General features: G+C 46.6%; 1 protein-coding gene and 1 long non-coding RNA gene across 2 annotated transcripts in view; one reads left to right on the top strand and one right to left on the bottom strand.

Moving 5' to 3' along the window:
* Positions 1 to 1,762, bottom strand: part of ASB5 (ankyrin repeat and SOCS box containing 5) — a 69,357-nt gene extending 67,595 nt beyond the window's left edge. The window contains exon 1 of the mRNA XM_039539721.1: positions 1,436 to 1,762. Coding sequence (XP_039395655.1) covers positions 1,436 to 1,631 — 196 coding nt within the window. The 5' untranslated portion in view covers positions 1,632 to 1,762. The remainder of the gene's footprint in view (positions 1 to 1,435) is intronic.
* LOC120405863 overlaps positions 1 to 19,669 on the top strand; it is a 106,356-nt gene that overhangs the window by 74,329 nt on the left and 12,358 nt on the right. The window contains exon 6 of the long non-coding RNA XR_005598918.1: positions 18,081 to 18,174. This is a non-coding gene — a long non-coding RNA (uncharacterized LOC120405863). The remainder of the gene's footprint in view (positions 1 to 18,080; positions 18,175 to 19,669) is intronic.

Here is a 19,669-nt window from a genome sequence, read left to right on the forward strand (position 1 = left end):
GACCTTTAGATCAGGACAGACCTCTTTGCCACTTGAGCTAACAGTCACTTTCAGCAGTAGTAAATCCTTATCTTCTATGGACCAGCCATATAGGAAGATGAGACCTGTATTTTGCCAGTGGATTTAACAGATGTTTGCTTATAGCAAAGGAACAATAAGATTCAGGACTCTTGGGTTCAATTCCAGATTCTGTAGAGGAGTGTGCTATAATGGTTAAATATTCTTACTCTGTTTCTCCAAGCCTGATTCCTTCTACCCCTATGCACTCCAGCCTTTTCCAGTCCTCCTTTCTCACCAGCTCCTGTTTCAGTCTCCCTCACAAGCTCCTCACCCCACTGGATTCAATTCAGGGTACAGTACTTCCTTTTCCTCCATGCTACATGGGTGCTAGGAGTGACCCCCAGATAGATGTAGAAGCATTGGAGGGAAACTTCATCCCAGAAGTCCTGAGCTGAGCAGGAGCATGCTCATACACTCTGTAGGGATGCTGCATATACAGTCTGGTTGGCACATAGAAACAATGTGGAGATAGAACATGCTTAGTACAGATGGACTCTTTGAAGAATAATGCTGCCAAACTAACAAATGTCTGCTTGAGGACATGCACACTGTAATTTTCAGAGGCTTACAACTTGACCAAATATGGGTGGATTTCTATGAGGATGCCAGAAAGCCCATCTCTGACACCTGGGTGACCTTCCTGCCAAATTTCAAGTCCCTATTCTAAAGCATGAAATTCTAGAGCGTCTCAAAGAAATGGTTGTAATAATTTTAACATGGGCAAAGCAAGGTATTTTTCCTTATTTTTGTTCAGAGAAATGTATGAACTGATTTTGTTGAAATGTTCTAAAAAAACTGTTCCTGAGACAGACACCTGGCATAGAAAATTTAAGAAATTTAAGAAAATAGTTGATGTTTAGGAGCATGTATGCAACTGAAAGTAGGGTCTTATAATGGAAAGTGTTAGGCAGTCTTTAACTATAGGAGTCACTAGCAATGCTGCCTATAATAATTCAGTTTTACACAGTACCTCATATTATTCTACAACTTATAAACCATGTTTTCTAATAGATATGTTTCTCTGGAGCTTTTCCTCCTTATACATTTTTTGTTATAAACTATATCAAAGATATAAAGAGAGCTAACAATTAGATTTTCTGATCATAGTAGAACAGATTCTGCTGCCAATACTCATAATGTATGGAGCTTTTCATGGAGAAAAATTCTACTTAAGGTAAAGATGGAAGAATATGGCCCAATATAAACAAACTAACACTGTTGTAATAAAAGCTATCTTATATTGGAAAAAAAAATCACACACAACTTGGCTTAATGGAAATAATTTTTTTAAATCACAAGAGCAGTTAAATAATTAACTACAACAAGAATAAACCAATGGCAATAAACTAAGATACAGTAATAAGTACACACGTACCTTGCCCTTGAGGAATTCCATAAAATTCATCAGCTATCCTTGCTGCCTCCTTACGGTTCCCCTTTACAATGTAGAAGTGGCTGAGAATGGCAAGGCTGATTTTCACAAAAAGTTTAAAACAAAAAAGTGAAAGTATAGTAAAGTAGACATTGGATAGTTGCTGGGCAAAAGGGCGATTTTCCTCTATGACAGACATTGCTGCACCAGAGTGTTTGTCAGTGTTTCGGTACAATTCTCAAATGTGTTGATAAGATCATATGGCTCCAGTTAGGTACTCCTCAGTGCCAGGAACAGCTGGTCCTGAGGAAAGAAAATATCAGCTGGTCATGATGCTTGCTGCTCAAAATATGAGGATTATTTATACTGTACATAGTATTGAGTTCACTACAGCTCGTGCTGACCTGATGGTATTCAACTGGAGCGGAATATCCACAAACACAGTTTCTGACATTCACAGTTTCCAAGATTCTTCCATTTAAAAGGTCTGTTTCATTCCAGAATTTGCATTTTGATTTGTCTAGTTATTTTTATTTTTACTTATTAAAAAACACTGTCAAAAGTATTATTTTAAGATTCTTTTGTTACTCAGTTTTGCCAACAAAAGCTCTTTGTAACCTGGAATATGAAATCAATTTTCCCCCAGATATGTTCTCTCTTTTCCTTATGTACATTTATTTATTATTGTTAAGTTTCTAGGATATTAGACTGCTGCCATAGGTTTTTCTGACAAAATCATATCCTATCAGTAAAGCATTTTTTCTGAAATACATGGATTTTGCAAACAGATAAGAAAATGAAAAGTATAATAAATTTGGGCCATACCAGTTTAGTGTCTCTTTAATTCAGGAATGACAGGAATAGTGACATGCTGCTCCAAAGTACCTGCTATGCATCTAGTATGTATGGTTTACATAACTGTTAACTGAAATAATATCAAATAGCTGACAGGAGAATCAAATCCCACATAGCTTTTACGGTTAGATCTGTTGCACAGAATATTTAAAAATTCACAGGACAAAACCCCAGTAAATATACTATAGGGAATAATCCTGCATTGGCAGAGAGAGAAACTAGATGAGCTAATAAGTCTTTTCTATCTCTAATGTCTATGATACACATTTTTATTATGCTGTGCCATGTTATTTTATATCTATGATGTGACAAATTTATATCTTGACCTGCTTTTAACACATTCCTTACATTCTTCAAAGAGAACTGATTTGCTCATATACCGTAAACCCATTACTCACACTGATCAGCAGTTCCATTAGTGTGAGTAACTGCTCACGAGGAAGCAATGACTTCACAATATGAGACAAACTGAAGAGCAGCAGGATAACTCAAGATTTTTCTAAGAAAGACACAATCCAAAAATAGCATACGAGGACAGAACAGCTGAGGAGCTCACCCTACTTTCACCCTACTTTCTCTTTGTCAATGTTTGAATAAAAAAATGAATTAATATCTTGAAATGTGGTATGAAATTATCAACCCAAATATAGACTGTAACTTCCTACTCTTTCAGAAATGTTAACAAAGGCCTTTTGCTAAAGATATCAGGTCAGGTTACTCCTTTAATTTGCTCTAATGTGATGCACATAATATGGAGAGACTAGTACCACTGACTGGAATCTGTCACACTGTAGTACGTGTGAACTTCCTCATATGATCTGCCAAGTTATATTAATCTTAAAACTGAAACACCCTTTCTATTCCATTCCTGGCTCTTTTGCACAACAATTACAAATCATGCAGTATTCTGTATGAATTTTAGAATGGTGACAAATGTGGAGGAGGGACTAATGGCATGATCCAAAACCCACTCAATTCAGTGTAAAGACCCCCACTGACTTCAGTGACCTTTGGATCAGGCCCTCAGCAGAACCACCAAACACATTGTCATGTGCAACTCAAAATAGGATTTCAGTGCATATTTCCAGACAAAAAATAGCAAAATAATGTATCTACCATAACACCTAGCTCCCGGACTAAGTTGTTAAAGTGAAAAGTGTAGTGTAGTGGCTTCTGAAATAGGGTTGCCAATTTTCTAATGGCAGAAAACCAAATGCATTTGCCCCACCCCTCCCCTGAGGCCCCACCCATGTCATGCTCTTTCTCTGAGACCCCACACCTGCTCAGTCCATCCCCCTGACCACCATCACTCACTCTCCCCCACCCTGACTCACTTGCTCATTTTCACTGGGCTGGGGCAGGGTGTTGGGGTGTGGGAGGAAGTGAGGGCTCGGGCTGGGAGTGCGGGCTCTGGGGTCGGACCAGGGATAAGGGGAGTGGAGTGCAGGAGGGGGCTCCAGGTTGAGGCGGGGGGTTGGGGAATGGGAGGGGATATGGGCTCTAGGCTGGGGTGTGGGCTCTAAGATGGGGCCAGAAATAAGGGGTTCAATGTATGTGAGGAGGCTCCCAGGTGGAGTAGGGAGTTGGGGTGTGGGAGTGGGTGAGGGTTACAGCTGGGAGTGTGGGCTCTGGGGTGGGACCAGGAATGAGGGTTTGGGGTGCAGAAGGGGGCTCCAGACTGGGGCCGAGGGGTTCAGAAAGTGGGAGGGGGCTCAGGACTGGGGCAGGGGATTAGAGTATGGGGGGGGGGTTCTGAGCCAGGGCAGGGGTTGGGTCATGAGAGGGGGTGTGGGGTGCAGACTCCAGGAGGGAGTTTGGGTGTGGGAGGGATCTCAGGGCTGAGGCAGGAGGTTTGGGGACTGGGAGGGGTTTCAGAGTGCAGGCTCCAGACAGCAATGACCTCAGGCAGCCCCTGAGAAGCGGCAACATGTCCTTCCAGCTCCTAGGCAGAGGCACGGTCAGGAGGCTCCGCGCACTGCCCCTGCCCCCAGGTGCCACCCCCCGCAGCTCCCATTGGCCATAGTTCCCAGCCAATGGGATCTGTGGAGCCAGTGCTCTGAATGGGGGCAGTGCGTGGAGCCCCCATGGCTGCCCCCGAGCCGGAGGGACATGCTGGCCACTTCCTGGGAGCTGCGCGGAACCGGGCAGGGAGCCTGCTAACTGTGCTGTGCCGCTAACCAGACTTTTAACTGCCCAGTCAGCGGTTCTTACCAGAGCCACCAGGGTCCCTTTTTGACTGGGTTTTCCGGTCGAAAACCGGAGACCTGGCAATCCTATTCTGAAATCTCATGTGTGAAGAAACCTCTGTGGAAAGAGGGGCGGGAGGAGAATGTCTGTTTGAGAATAAATATCAAGCCCTTTCTCTGCTTTTAATTTTATCTTAAAGAGAGCAGAGTTTTTTGTTTTTTTCTGATGAAATTTGAATGTATGCAAAAATCACAGTAATAATTAGAGAAAGCAATGTACAAATAGTGCATTTTATACAGAAAATTATACTCTGAAAATATACTTCAGTTTCTTCTTAAAGTTTGTTCATAAACATTTCAGCAACCAGCTAGCATAAGTATTGCTTTCCTACTAATATAGTGAGAAGTATCGGTAAGTATTTGGGAAACTGCCAGATGAAAATCCCTCTTTATATTTGGCATATTGTTATCTGACACTGAATTGAAGTGGCATGTTTTCCATAGGGATAAATGTGCACTATGTTCCTAACCACAGTTGCCAATTTCCGCTTCAATCATTAAGAAACAGAAATTATATTTTCCTTAATCATACATCCAGTGTTTGATGTTTCATACTCTCCTCCTCACCTTTTCATAGTGTTATAAAGAATGTATTCAGTCAGATAATCAGTAATGTGAGTCTGTCATGGATTCTGTGACTTTCTGTGACCTCCGTGACTTCTGCAACGGCTGGTGCTGGCTCAGGGGCTGCCGAGGTGGGCAGCGCCTGGGCCAGCAGCAGCAGTTTGTGAGAGGGAGGGGTGTAGGAGGGAGCTCAGGGGTAGTGGCAGGGGGTTGGGGGCGCACTTACCTTGGGGTAGGGGGGTCCCCAGCTCCACTAGCATGGCCCCCCATGCAGCTCCTAGGCAGTGGAGGGGCCAGGTTGGGTCAACATGCCGCATGCTGCCTGCGCCTGCAGGCCCCAGCTCCCATTGGCTGCAGTTACCAGTCAATGGGAGCTATGGTAGCTGGCGCTTGTGGCAGGAGCAGGGGTGTGTTGGCCCCTTCTGGGAGCGGTGTGGGGCTGTGCCTTAGCCTCGTTGTGCCGCTGACCGGGAGCCACCCAAGGTAAGTGCTACCCGGTGGGAAGCCGCACCCCAACCCCAGCCCTGAGCCCCCTCCCAGAGCCAGCATCCCCAAACCCCTCCTGCACCCCAAACCCCCTCTTTTACCCCAAGCCCCAGCCCTGAGCCTCCTCCCAGAGCCAGCACCATGCACCCCCTCCTGCACCCCAATATTCTGCCACAGCCTGGAGCCCCCTCCTGCACCCAAACTCCCTTCCAGAGCCCACACCCCGTTCTGCACCCCAACACTGTGCCTCAGTCCGGAGCCTCCTCCTGCACCCAAACTCCCTCCCAGAACTTGAACCCCTCACCCCCTCCTGTACCCCAACCCCTTGCTCCAGGCTCAGCCTGGAGCCCCCTCCCACACTGCAAACCTCTCGGCCCCAGCCCAGAGCCTGCACCCCTTCCGAACCCCAACCTCCTACCCTAGCCCAGTGAAAGTGAGTGAGGGTGGGGGAAGAGTGAGGGATGGGGGGGATGGAGTGAGTGGAGCGGGGCTTTGGGGAAGGGGCAGGGTAGATCCTGGGTTGCCCTTAAATTCAAAAAGTGATCTTGGGCGTAAAAAAGTTGGAGATCACTGCCATAGAAACACCCAGGAGGAAATTAATGATTTTGTGTTCAGTGTAGGGCTTGGATGATGTGCATTAAATACAGTGTAGGGTTATAAACCAGATGTCAAGGATAAAAATAAATTAAACAACTACTTGTTCACTGACTGTGCAGGAAGCCTATGGAAAAAATATCATGTCATGCAATTAAAGACTGTATCATTCACAAAATGGGGTTGAATTAAAAAAGTTGCATGGGTAACTGTAATTCTGGCATTTCCTATCTTTTCAGTGCTTGTCTTAACATTCTTTTAACATAGTTTTTTGGGGTATGTAATTTATAAAAAGGTTGATCTAAGCAGGTCATGTATTATAGCAATATTGTCATTTGCAACATGAGTGACAGAAGTAATCAGTTTCAATAAAATCATGAGTCAACTCTCCATGGCCCTGAAATGTATTACTGATTAAGGTATCTTATAGGAAGTTCAGAGTGAATGATAAAACAGTATTGAACCTCTTTTCATTACTCCTTATGGACCAGAATCTGATGTCCTCAATTACAGAAAATAATATCTTACTCCTCGATCAGTCTGATTGACTTCAATGGGCCTGCTCCGGGAATAAAGTACTATTTAACGTGACAAAAGGGATCAGAATCTGGCCCTATGTATACATATGAGCCTAGGGTTAAACTTCCCTTAACTCTGAAAATATTGGGCACTGAGCTAGATTTTATGCTAAAAATCTCTGATTAGATAGTGTGGTCCTTCTAGATTTATTTTCTTTTCCATTCTGTATCTTTCATTAATGCAACTGTGCAGTGTTGTTGTAGCCATGCTGGTCCCAGGATATCAGACAGACAAGGTGGGTGACGTAATATCTTTTATTGGACCAACTTCTGTTGGTGAGAGAGAAAAGGCTGAAAGCTTGTCTTTTTCACCAACAGTTGTTCCAATTAATGTAATTGATTGACATCTGAAGCTAGTGACAAATTAAGGAAACAGGTCATTCCTTAGGATGTTCTCTTATTATATGTTCAATCCACTTGCATTTCCTTCTTCATTTTATTCTGTTTTGTTTGAAAAGGCCAGTGTGGCAATCTTAAGGGTCAGTAAGGTGAGACATGAAGAAAAACACCCCGTATAACCATCCATTTATTAAGAAAAATATTTCTCTATTCTAGGAGCTCTTTCCTCAGTTCTGGAAAGGTTTGTTCAATTGTAATTATGCATAACAACAATAGGGCTCTACTTTATAACGCAATTACAGCTGCTCTGAGAATGCCAGTTGTGCAGAAATGAAGCGCCTCAGATATTTTGCAAGTTCTTTAAAGATGAGCTTTAAATGTTGTTTAAATATTTTTGATACATAACTAAAAGGGTTGAAAGTCAAAATAGCCACACACAAAAAATGAGAACCACAAAAGGAGTTCTATACAAGTAGTTTTAATTGCAACCCTTCCTCCTCTTGATAGATTGTCCTGTTTTTTAAAATCATTGTTTCTTGACAAAGACCTGGTCTACACTATGCGTTTATACCGAATTTAGCAGTGTTAAACCGATTTAACCCTGCACCCGTCCACACAACGAAGCCCTTTATATCGATATAAAGGACTCTTAAAACTGATTTCTGAACTCCTCCCCGACGAGAGGAGTAGCGCTCAAATCGGTATTGCCATGTTGGATTAGGGTTAGTGTGGCCGCAATTCAACGGTATTGGCCTCCGGGCGGTATCCCACAGTGCACCATTGTGACCACTCTGGAAAGCCATCTGAACTCGGATGCACTGGCCAGGTAGACAGGAAAAGCCCCGCGAACTTTTGAATTTCATTTCCTGTTTGGCCAGCCTGGAGAGCTCACCAGCACAAATGACCACACAGAGCTCATCACCACAGGTAACAATATAGTCTCTGGAGAATCGAAAAGGAGCTCCAGCATGGCCTGCACGGGAGGTACTGGATCTGATCGCTGTAAGGGGAGAGGATTCTGTGCTAACAGAACTCCGTTCCAAAAAACAAAATGAAAAAACATTTGAAAAAATTTCCAAGGCCATGATGCAGAGAGGCCACACCAGGGACTCAGTACAGTGCCGTGTGAAAGTTAAGGAGCTCAGACAAGCCTACCAGAAAACCAAAGAAGCAAACGGAAGGTCCGAGCAGGACCGAAAACATGCCACTTCTACGCTGAGCTGCATGCAATTCTAGGGGGTCCGCCACCACTACCCCACCCCTGTCCGTGGATTCCGAGGTGGGAGTAATCTTAACCATGCCTGAGGATTCTGCGGACGGGGAAGATGAGGAGGAGGAAGAGGAGGATGAGCTTGCAGAAAGCACACAGCACTTCGTTCTCCCCAACAGCCAGGATCTTTTTCTCACCCTGACGGAATTACCCTCCCAGCCCTCCCAAGCCACTATCCCAGACAATGAAGCCATGGAAGGGACCTCTGGTGAGTGTACCTTTGTAAATGTAAAACATGGTTTAAAAGCAAGTGTTTTTTAATGATTAATTTGCCCTGAGGACTTGGGATGCATTCGTGGCCAGTACAGTTATTGGAAAAGTCTGTTAACATGTCTGGGGATGGAGCGGAAATCCTCCAGGGACATCTCCATGAAGCTCTCCTGGAGGTACTCCAAAAGCCTTTGCAGAAGGTTTCTGGGCAAGGCAGCCTTATTCCGTCCTCCATGGTAGGACACTTGACCACACCATGCATGTAGCAAGTAATCTGGTATCATTGCATGACAAAGCCTAGTTGAGTATGGTCCCGGTGTTTGCTGGCATTCAAGCAACATCTGTTCTTTATCTCGCTGTGTTATCCTCAGGAGAGTGATATCGTTCATGGTAACCTGGTAGAAATTCAGGAATTTAATTAAGGGGACAGAGATGGCCATTCCTACTGGGCTGTTTGCCTGTGGCTTAGAAGAAATCCTTCTCTGCAGGTAGCCAAACAGGGGGTAGGGGGGGTTGATTGGCGCTGAGCTTTTTCGCGTTTGGCTAGCAGGGATCTTCCCTGCTACCAGCCACCTGGTGGGGGAGGGGTAAAGAAATCATCCCAGAGAATTGGATGGTGGGGTGGTTTCTGCTGCTGCACGTTAACAGGAAAGAAGCAGCACTCAATGGGCTTTGCTTGCTATTTGGGAAAGGAGGACGCTGTATATATGAAGGCTGCAGAAGACGAAAGACAATGGCTTACCATGGCCGCATGCAAGCCGAATTCTGCTGCCCGGACCTGCGTCTGTGAGATCTCTAACACCAGAGCCGCAGGCACTCAATATTAAGATGCAAAATGCGACCTTGTAGTGAAATCATATGTGCTATGTAAGGTGAATAGTGTTGTTCACCGTGAAAGAGTATAACCATTGTTCTGTAAAATGTATCTTTTTAAATACTTCTCTCCCTTTTTTCCCTCCCTCATGCAACTGCAAATTTTTCAAGCCTCCCTACTCCATCCCGAAGGCTATCTCAGATAAGGCGGCGGAAAAAAAAGACGCGAAACGAAATGTTCTCGGAAATCATGGAAGTGACCCGCAATGAAAGAGCTCATCTGAATGAGTGGAAGGACGTGGTATCAAAGTACAGGAAAGATGCCCGTGACCGTGAGGACAGGAGGGACGAACGTAAGGAGAGGAGAGATGCTCAAGATGAGAGGAGAGATGCTCGAGGTGAGAGGTGGCGGCAGGAAGATCAGCGGTGGCAGGATGCAACTCTGGGGCTGCTGCGTTATCAAACTGACATGCTCTGGCGTATGGTGGAGCTTCAGGAACAGCAGCAGGATCTTAGAGTGCCGCTGCAGACCCTATATAACCACCCTCCCCCCTCACCATGTTCCTTAGCTTCCTCACCCATTAGACGAGTACGAATGCATGGGTGGAGGCTCTGTGCACCCGCCCACTCCACCCTGGTGGCCAGCCCAACCAAAAGGCTGTCATTATTATGAAATTTTTTTAGTGGCCTTTTGCTTCCCTCCTATCCTCCTCCCAAACCCCACCTGGGCCCCCTTGTCAGTTTTCTCCCTCTTTTTATAATTAATTAATAAAGAATACATGATTTTTAAATGAGAGTGACTTTATTTCCTTAGAAAGCAAGCTGTGTTCGAAGGGGGGGGGGTGGCTTACAGGGAATGAGTCAATCAAGGGGTGGTGGGTTTCATCAAGGAGAAACAAACACAACAGTCACACTGTACCCTGGCCAGTGATGAAACTGGTTTTCAAAGCTTCTCGATAATGCGCACCACTTCCTGATGTGCTCTTCTAATCACCCTGGTGTCTGGCTGCGCGTAATCAGCGGCCAGGTGTTTTGCCTCAGCCTCCCACCCCGCAATAAAGGTCTCCCCCTTACTCTCACAGAGATTGTGGAGAATACAGCAAGTAGCAATAACAATGGGGACATTGGTTTGGCTGAGGTCTGAGCGAGTCAGTAATGTGCGCCAGCGCGCCTTTAAACGGCCAAATGCACATTCTACCACCATTCTGCACTTGCTCAGCCTGTAGTTGAACAGCTCCTGACTACTGTCCAGGGTGCCTGTGTATGGCTTCATGAGCCATGGCATCAAGGGGTAGGCTGGGTCCCCTAGGATAACATCCCCAACTGTTATTTTCTGGTCTGGAAAGTAATTCCCTTGCTGCAGCCGTTTAAACAGAGCAGTGTTCCTGAAGACGTGAGCATCATGAACCCTTCCCGGCCATCCCATGTGGATGTTAGTGAAACGTCTCTTGTGATCCACCAGTGCTTGCATCACCATTGAAAAGTACCCCTTGTGGTTTATGTATTGGGTGCCCTCGTGCTCCGGTGCCAAGATAGGGATATGGGTTCCATCTATCGCCCCACGACAGTTAGGGAATCCCATTGCAGCAAAGCCATCCACTATGACCTGCACATTTCCCAGAGTCACAACCTTTCGTAGCAGCAGCTTAATGATTGCTTTGGCTACTTGCATCGCAGCAGCCCCTACAGTAGATTTGCCCACTCCAAATTGATTCCTGACTGACCGGTAGCTGTCTGGCATTGCAAGCTTCCACAGAGCTGTTGCCACTCACTCCTGAACTGTGAGGGCTGCTCTCATCTTGGTATTCTGGCGTTTCACGGCAGGGGAAAGCAAGTCACAAAGTTTCATGAAAGTGCCCTTATGCATGCGAAAGTTTCGCAGTCACTGGGAATCGTCCCACACCTGCAATACTATGCGGTCCCACCAGTCTGTGCTTGTTTCCCGGGCCCAAAATCGGCGTTCCATGGCTAGAACCTGCCCCATTACCAGCAGGATCTCCAACGCGCTGGGGCCCGCAGTTTGAGAGAATTCTGTGTCCATGTCCTCATCACTCTCGTCGCCGCTCTGCCATAGCCGACTCCTCCTCGCCTGGCTTTGCAGGTCCCAGTTCAGCATAGACTGCACGAGAATGCGCGAGGTCTTTAAAATGTCCATGATTGCTGTCTGGAGCTCAGCAGGGTCCATGCTTGCCATGGTATGGCGTCTGCACAGTTCACCCAGGAAAAAAGGTGCAAAACAGTTGTCTGCCGCTGCTTTCACGGAGGGAGGGGTGAGGCTGTACCCAGAAGCACCAGCGACAATGGTTTTTGCCCCATCAGGCACTGGGATCTCAACCCAGAATTCCAATGGGCGGGGGAGACTGCGGGAAATATGGGATAACTATGGGATAGCTACCCAAAGTGCAATGCTCTGGAAATCGATGCTAGCCTCGGTACATGGACGCACACCACCGAATTACTGTGCTTAGTGTGGCCGCATGCACTCGACTTTATACAATCTGTTTTAAACAACCGGTTTCTGTAAAATTGGAATAATCCCGTAGTGTAGACATACCCAAAGAGTTCGATCCTACAAGGTGCTGAGATGCCTCAACTCTCACTGAAGTCAATATCTAGCCTAGTAGGAACTGTTATCTCTGCCTAATGACTTGCTGACTTGTATTTTATTATGTGTATAGGATGTTAATCCCTGATACTTAACACCTTACCTGACTTATTTAATGCCATAGGAATGTGCTTCTCATTTACTCTGATACATTTTCTTGCAGCTATTTCCTCTTTTGCTATATTTTCTTTTTAAATGTTTGTCTTGACTATATTACTTTTAGATACATTCTTTTAAAAATTGCATTAGCACCTATGTATTGCAGCTTTGAGAAAAGAACTTCCATCATCCTCAACTGCTTTAAAATGTCTTTTCTTTCAGATGATACTAAGTTTAAATGAAGAAGAACAACATGAGTTGAATATATTGCCATTTTCTAGAATAAGTTTTTTGTTTTCTGTCTCTCATAAACAAACAGCCGCGTCTTCTTGTTCCCTGGGCCAGACGAAGTGCCAGCTCATGCCAAGGCCTGTAGGCTTCATTGAACACTGACAAATGTGTACCTTGAAACCAGTTTGGCTCACCTATGTGTTAGTATTGTTAAAAGAGGTATTAGATTTATAAAAATGTCTGCAGACTATATGAAATGCTTGTAGGTTGCTGCATGTATTACTTATTTATCACATCTGTACCCTATGTTATAAGCTAGTATTTAAGTGTTTGCTCTGTAACTATAGAAGTGTTTGCTCTAAAACTGTAAACCTCACAATCAGGAGAGAATAGGGTTGCCAGGCGTATGGGTTCCGTTAAAAGTCCAGTTGGTGGCACAGCAGGGGCCTGGGGCTAAGGCAGGCTTGCTGCCTGCCCTGGCTCTGTGCGGCTCCCAGAAGCAGCCACCAGGTCCTTGCGGCCCCTAGGTGCATGGGCAGCCAGGGAAGTTCTGCGCACTGTCCCCACCCCAGTGCCAGCTCCGCAGCTCCCATTGGCCGGGAACTGCAACCAATGGGAGCTATGGGGACAGCGCCTGTGGGCGCAAGGGCAGCATGTGGAACCTCCCTGGCTTCTATGCATCTAGGGACCACCGGTACCTGGTGGCCGTTTCCTGGGAGTTGCAGTAAGCGCTGCTGGGACTCCGCACCCCCCACAAACCCCAACCTCCTGTCCCAGCCCTGAGCTGCCTCCTATACTCCAAATCCATCATCCCTGGCCCCACCCCAGAGCCCGCACCCCCAGCCAGAGCCCTCATGGCCCTCTGCATCCCAACACCCTGCCCCAACCTGGAGCCTTCTCCTGCACCCCAAACCCTTCATCCCCAGCCCCACCCCCAGAGCTCCCAGCTGGAGCCCTCCCCTGCCCTCAACCCAATCCTCTGCCTCACCCCAGAGACCCCTCCTTCTCCCTAAACCCCTCATCCCAGGCTCCACCCCAGAGCCCACACTCCCAGCTGGAGCCCACACCCACCTGCGCTCCAGCCCCCTCAGCTGTAGCCCAGAGCCCCATCCTGCACCCCAAACTCCTCGCTCTGGCCCATCCCAGAGCCTGCACCCCCAGCCCTAGTCCTCACCCCCCACACCCCAACCCCCTGCCCCAGCCTGGAGCCCTCTGTTGCACCCTGAACCCCTCATACCTGACCCCACCCTAGAGACCACACCCCCAGTCGGAGCCTTCACCCCAACCCCTTACCCCAGCTCAGTGAAAGTGAGTGAGGGTGGGGCAGAACAAGCGATGGAGGGAGGGAGGATGGAGCAAGTGAGGGCAGGGCCTCAGAGAAGGGGCGGAGAAGGGGCAGGGCAGGGCAGGGCCACAGGGCAGAGGTGTTTGGTTTTGTGCCATTAGAAAGTTGGCAACCCTAGGAGAGAGGCATTACCAAGTATGAAACACTAGCTCAGTGGTAGGCAACCTATGGCATGCATGCCAAAGACGGCATACGAGCTGATTTTCAGTGGCACTCACCGTCCCTGGGTCCTAGCCACTGGTCGAGGGGGCTCTGCTGCCGGCCTGCGGTCCTGACCACTGGCCCGGGGCTCTGCAGCTGCCCCCAGCTGTGGCCCACTGGCCCCAGCCTGGGGCAGTGAGGGGTGCAGACAGAGGCAAGAGGGGGCGCAGCTCAGCACTCCCACCTTAACAATTGTTCCAGCGCCACTGTACTGGGATATTTTAAAGTCCTTATTTGCTGCTTACATCACTATCACGCCATGTGGAATAGCGCACTGCGTTTGACATTGTGCGTACCATCTGCCACGATTTTTTTTCCCACTGAAAGTTGAGGGATACATTTGACAAAATGTCAGCTCCTAAGAAAGCAAAGTTAGATGTCCATTAATTTCAGCCTTTTTGGACAGACACATTTGGATTTATTCAAAGGACTGTGCTGTTTGTGCTTTCTGTTGTGAAAGTGTTGTTTGTTGCACATCAAGTGTTCGATGACATTTTCAAACGAAGCACAAGAAAACCTTTCTTGACGAAGCAGACAAGACTGAATCAATCAAAAAGGCAGTAGCAGGATATGAGAAGCAAAGCAGTGTTTTTAAAAGCTTAAGTGTAAGTAAAAAACAATCCAAAGAAGGAAGATACAAGATTGTACAGTGCATTGCAAAAAAACGGAAAGCCGGTTACAGATGGGGAATATATAAAAGAAGTATTTTTCAGCAGTTCGGAGGTTTTGTTCAGTGATTTGCCACATAGGATCATATCTTTATCTAGAATAAAAGAATTGCCTGTCTCTGCCAGAACAGTTGAGAGATGCGTAAGCGAAATGGCAGAAAACATTAACAAAAAGCAGACGACTGCATTAAAAGACACAGCAGTGTTTAGCGTTGCAGTTGATGAGAGTGTGTATATAAATGTTCCGCGTTTGGCAGTTGTTTCAAGATATTGTGCTTCTGATTAACTCCAAGAGGAACTTTGTTGCCTAAAACCCCCAAATGGCACAACAAAGGGGGAAGATATAGTGGAAAGTTTTGTAAACCATTTTGAAGAAGGAGGAGTTGACATCAGAAAAATATTTTGTGTGACAACAGATGGTGCTCCTACCATGGTCGGAAAACAGAAGGGATTTGTAAAATTACTTGAAGATCAGATTGGCCGCCTGACAGTCAAATTTCACTGTATCAACCATCAAGAAAACCTGTGTGCTAAAATTTCTAATTCAGAGCTTAATAATGTGATGAATACAGTGGTGCGAATTGTGAATTTCCTTGTTGCTCAATCTGCTTTGATTCACAGACAGTTTCAAGCATTGCTAGAAGAGATGGATAGTGCTTATAATGACATTCCACTTCACAGCAACATTCAGTGGCTAAGTCGTGGCAAGGTTTTAGTGGGCTTTGTAAACTGTTTTGATGCAATCAAGGCCTTTTTGTTGGAAAAAGGAGAAACCACCCGGAACTGGATGATGACTGTGACAGGGTGCTAAGCAGAAAGCTGCTTAGCCAACCCTCTGTCACTCCAGCTCCAATTAAGGGAGGTGAATTGGAGCTGGGTAGATCACCTGGCCCTGATTGGGGAAGCTGGAACAGCTGCTGCCTCATCAGGCTGGGGGTAGATAAAAGTCCCAGCAGGGGAAGGAAGCTGGGAGGAGCTGGGAAGAGGGGAAGCAGCACTAAGGGAGAAGTAGCTTGTCCCCTCTCTCCTGCTGGTAGACAAGCAGAAAGGGATTGTGTGTATTGTGGTGAAATGGTGGTGGGAACACTACTTGTAAAATAAAGCACCAGGTGAGCATTGCAACAAAGGACTCTGAGTGACTTTCTCAGCCCAGCGGGGGCAGTAGCCAGGTGGGCCCAGCAGGGACACTGCTACAATGACAAATGTATGTATAAGCTCACGTTTCTAACTGACATCACCTCTCACCTAAACAAACTCAACCTCTGTCTCCAGGGTGCAGAGCAAACAGTTCTGGATCTTTATGAAGCCTGGAAGGCATTTGTTGTAAAACTAGCAGTTTTTTCTTGGAATATTCAAACTTCGACTTTCCGCTACTTCCACCAAATAAAAGAGCTATCAACACTTTGCACTGTCAATGTCGATGAGATTGGAATGTACATACAAGAACTGGAATCAGAATTTTCTGACAGATTTCAAGATTTCCAGTGATTTGGCCCAATGCATTTTAATTAAATCTGAAAAGTTCAACGAAAGAGACTTAGATTTGTCTGTATTTCAGTGGATGGGTGTTGAAGATTTCGAAATGCAGCTTATTCAGTTAAAAAGCTCAGAATTGTGGGCATCAAAGTTTGGAGATCTGCGGACTGCACTTGAAGCTACCAAGAGAGATCATGGGGCCTCTATTCTGATCTGCTGGACGTCCCTGCCAGTGAAATTTAACTGTTTGAAGAAAATTGCGTTTGCAATGCTTTCAGCATTTGGATCCACATACCTGTATGAACAGGTATTTTCACACATGAAATCTGTCCTCTGTCCCTCTCAAAGCCAGTTAACAACCGATCACTCATAACCCTGTGTGCAGCTTGAAGTATCCAAATAAGTTCCAGACATTGGAAAACTCAGAAAGGAAAAACAAGAGCAAGGATCACACTAAACTGATAAGATCTGCATTTTAATTTAATTTTAAATGAAGCTTCTTAAACATTTAAAAAACCTTATTTACTTTACATACAACAATAGTTTAGTTATATATTAGACTTATAGAAAAAGACCTAAAAACGTTAAAATGTATTACTGGCATGCAAAACCTTAAATTAGAGTGAATAAATGAAGACTCGGCACATCACTTCTGAAAGGTTTCTGACCTCTGTACTAGCTTACCACAATTGGTATCATCTCCTCTTTAACAAAAGAAGGCCCATAGACACCAGACAAGCCGCTGTGGAACATCAGTTAATAAGACTGTTGATTGCTCCTCCCACACACATGAAGAGGAGATGTGCACAAGCATTCATCCCTTCAGTTCAAATTCTGAGGGAAAATGGAATGAAAATCTTTGTCAAGAAGAAATTGTTATCCCTATGTTGCCTGAGCTCTGAGGGGCAAAGGTTCCTAAGCATAAGCAACAGATGTCCAGTTGTTTAGCTTGGATTAGCCCTAAAGGACATATAGAGCTTCCACATTACAGCAGCTTCTATTACTTTTTGGAACCTAAGACTGTAACTCATTTGTGTGTGTATATTTTCCTGCTTTAACCTTGTAAATAACTCTAATTTCTTAGTGATTAAATCTTCAGATAGTTTAATATAGGGTTGGCTACAAGTGTTGTCTGTGGTGAGAGATTTGAGGTACAACTGACTGGGGTAAAGAACTGGTCCTTTTGGGAGTGGGAGTAACCTGAATATTGTTGTGATTTTTGGTGTAAGGGACTATCTATCACAAAGGCAAGTTTGCCTGGGTGCCACATTAAACCCGAGTACCTAAGGGGACTGTCTGTGACTCCAAGTATTTCTTGAGGAGTTCATACTTGATAGTTGGTTGGTGAAATCTAATTATAAAACACACAACCCGGATTTGTAACAGTTTGCCCTGGAGTTGACACTCACAGCCATGAGCCACTCCACACAGCTTGACAGGCACATTCTCTAAAGTCTATTGAAACACCAATATGTATGCAGAGATCAGGAAAATACCACCTGTGCTGCAGCCCTTGCAAAAATCATATCACCAACAGCCACCCCTGCCTCTCTAAAAATCCATTGTTATGCAATTTAAATGAGTAAGTTTTTTTTTTACTGTTTATTATACATGATGTTTAACTGTAGCATTTTCAACGTTTAGTACAATGACATAACTTATTCTGTCTACTATTCTTCATTATACCTTCTTTCCCCTTCCTGGCTTCACTCCACTTTTTCTTTCCTATTACAGATCCTGTTGACCCTTCTTCTGCACTGTTTTGTGTGTGCTGTTCCCGATCTTCCTTCTCTGTCCATCCACCTTTGGATATCCTTTCTTCTGTCTTTGTCTGAGTTCGGTTCTCACCTGTTTCACCTTCTTTTGGATAGGTGCTGTCACTAAGGGAGTTTTTGCCCTTTTTTGTATAGTTTTAAAAATCTAAGCATCATTAGAGATTCAATCAAATTAAGTTCTCTTGGTGCTTGAGCAAAATGGCTGGTGCAGAAGTCTTACTCCTGGGGAAATTCTGCACCACTTTGTTCATGCAGAATTCATGTCCCTAACAGATTTCTTTGCTTACCCACAGAAAAAGGGGAAACAAAGGGAAGCTGCAAGAGCGGTCATGAGCCCCTCTTCAGCAGGGTGCGTCATTTCCAGTGCCTGGAGCAGCCAGCAGAGAGGTAAAAAATCGCACAATGGGGTGGGACTTAGGGTTGCCAACTTTCTAATTGCAGAAAACCAAACACCCTTGCCCCACCCCCACCCATTCTCCAAGGCCCTGCCCCTGCTCACTCCATCCCCCCGCTCCATCACTCGCTCTCCCCCACCCCCCTGCTCAGAGGCTGCTCTATCTGCCATGAATCTTGGACACATGGCTATGCCAGCACACTGAGGAAAAAAGTTTTTCTGGTTCTCTGGAATGCAAGGGGTGGGGGGAGAGGGAGAGACTTCCCGGCAAATGACACACACACACATATAGCCCACTGCTGCACTGACTCACTGTGCCCTCAGTGTAGCCCAAATCACAGCAGCACCAGGCAGGGCCGGCTTTAGGAAGTGCGGGGCCCAATTCGAACAGTTTTGGCGGGGCCCCGGCAGGGATGACTTAAAAAAACAAACAAACATGTAAATAAAACACGTGGGGTTTGTACTCACCGGGCGGTGCTCTGAGTCTTTGGCGGCACTTCGGCGGCGGGTCCTTCAATCTCTCCAGGTCTTCGGTGGCACTGAAGGACCCGCCGCCGAAGTGCCGCTGAAGACCCAGAGCAAGCGAAGGACCTGGAGTGCCGCCAGGTGAGTAAAAATTAAAAAGGCGCCTCTAGCCAGGGAAGGAATTCTCACTGGACACGGGGCCCTCTTAGGCGCGGGGCCCGATTCGGGGGAATTGGTGGAATAAGCCTAAAGCCAGCCCTGGCACCAGGGAGAGAGCTGCTGCAGACCTCCTCCTCCTGCCATTTGCAGTGACGCCCAGCCTCTCTCCTTCTTCCCCCCCCAGCCTGGTCATTGGCTGGGGCCTCTGCGCCCAGCTGCTGCTTGACTCTGCTCAGACCCGTTCCTGGCGACAGCAGCCTAACTTTAGCCTCATGCTTCCACACAGCCCATTCATCCCTGGGAGGAGACTGACAACCCCACAGCCCCTTACCTGCTGGTCGCATGGTCCCGAGATGAGCCTACCCTGGCCCCCTCCCTTGACACGGGCTGCATGCAGTCTGGGAGGAGCTGGGCCGGCTTCTCTTTCTGCTCCCACAAGCCAGGGAGCAGCAGGCCGGGCGGGGAGTGGCGGGGAGGGAGGACTGAATGCACTTCCTAGAGGCCACAATGCCAGCTCCGCAGGAAGCCCCCAGCCACTGCGGCAGCTGTTGCCCAGGGTTAACCCTGCTGGCCCCAGCCTGCAGCTGAATGCCTTTCCAAGCCCCTCCACTGGGATCCACCCCTTGCCTGCCGGGGCTCACATCGCCCCTGAGCTCCACAGAGAGAGCTGCTGCAGGCCCTCTCCTCATCCCTCCACCACCAACCGGACTTTTAACATCCCAGTGCTGACCAGAGCTGCCAGGGTCCCTTTTTGACCAGAGGTTCCAGTTGAAAACAGGACACCTGACAACCCTAGGCTGGGGACACCCATGGGCATAGTTTGAGGAAACAGGGAGGACATTGCCCCCCAAAGAGAGGCGAGGT

The sequence above is a fragment of the Mauremys reevesii genome, linkage group 5, assembly GCF_016161935.1.
Source record: "Mauremys reevesii isolate NIE-2019 linkage group 5, ASM1616193v1, whole genome shotgun sequence".
Lineage (NCBI taxonomy): Eukaryota > Metazoa > Chordata > Testudines > Geoemydidae > Mauremys > Mauremys reevesii.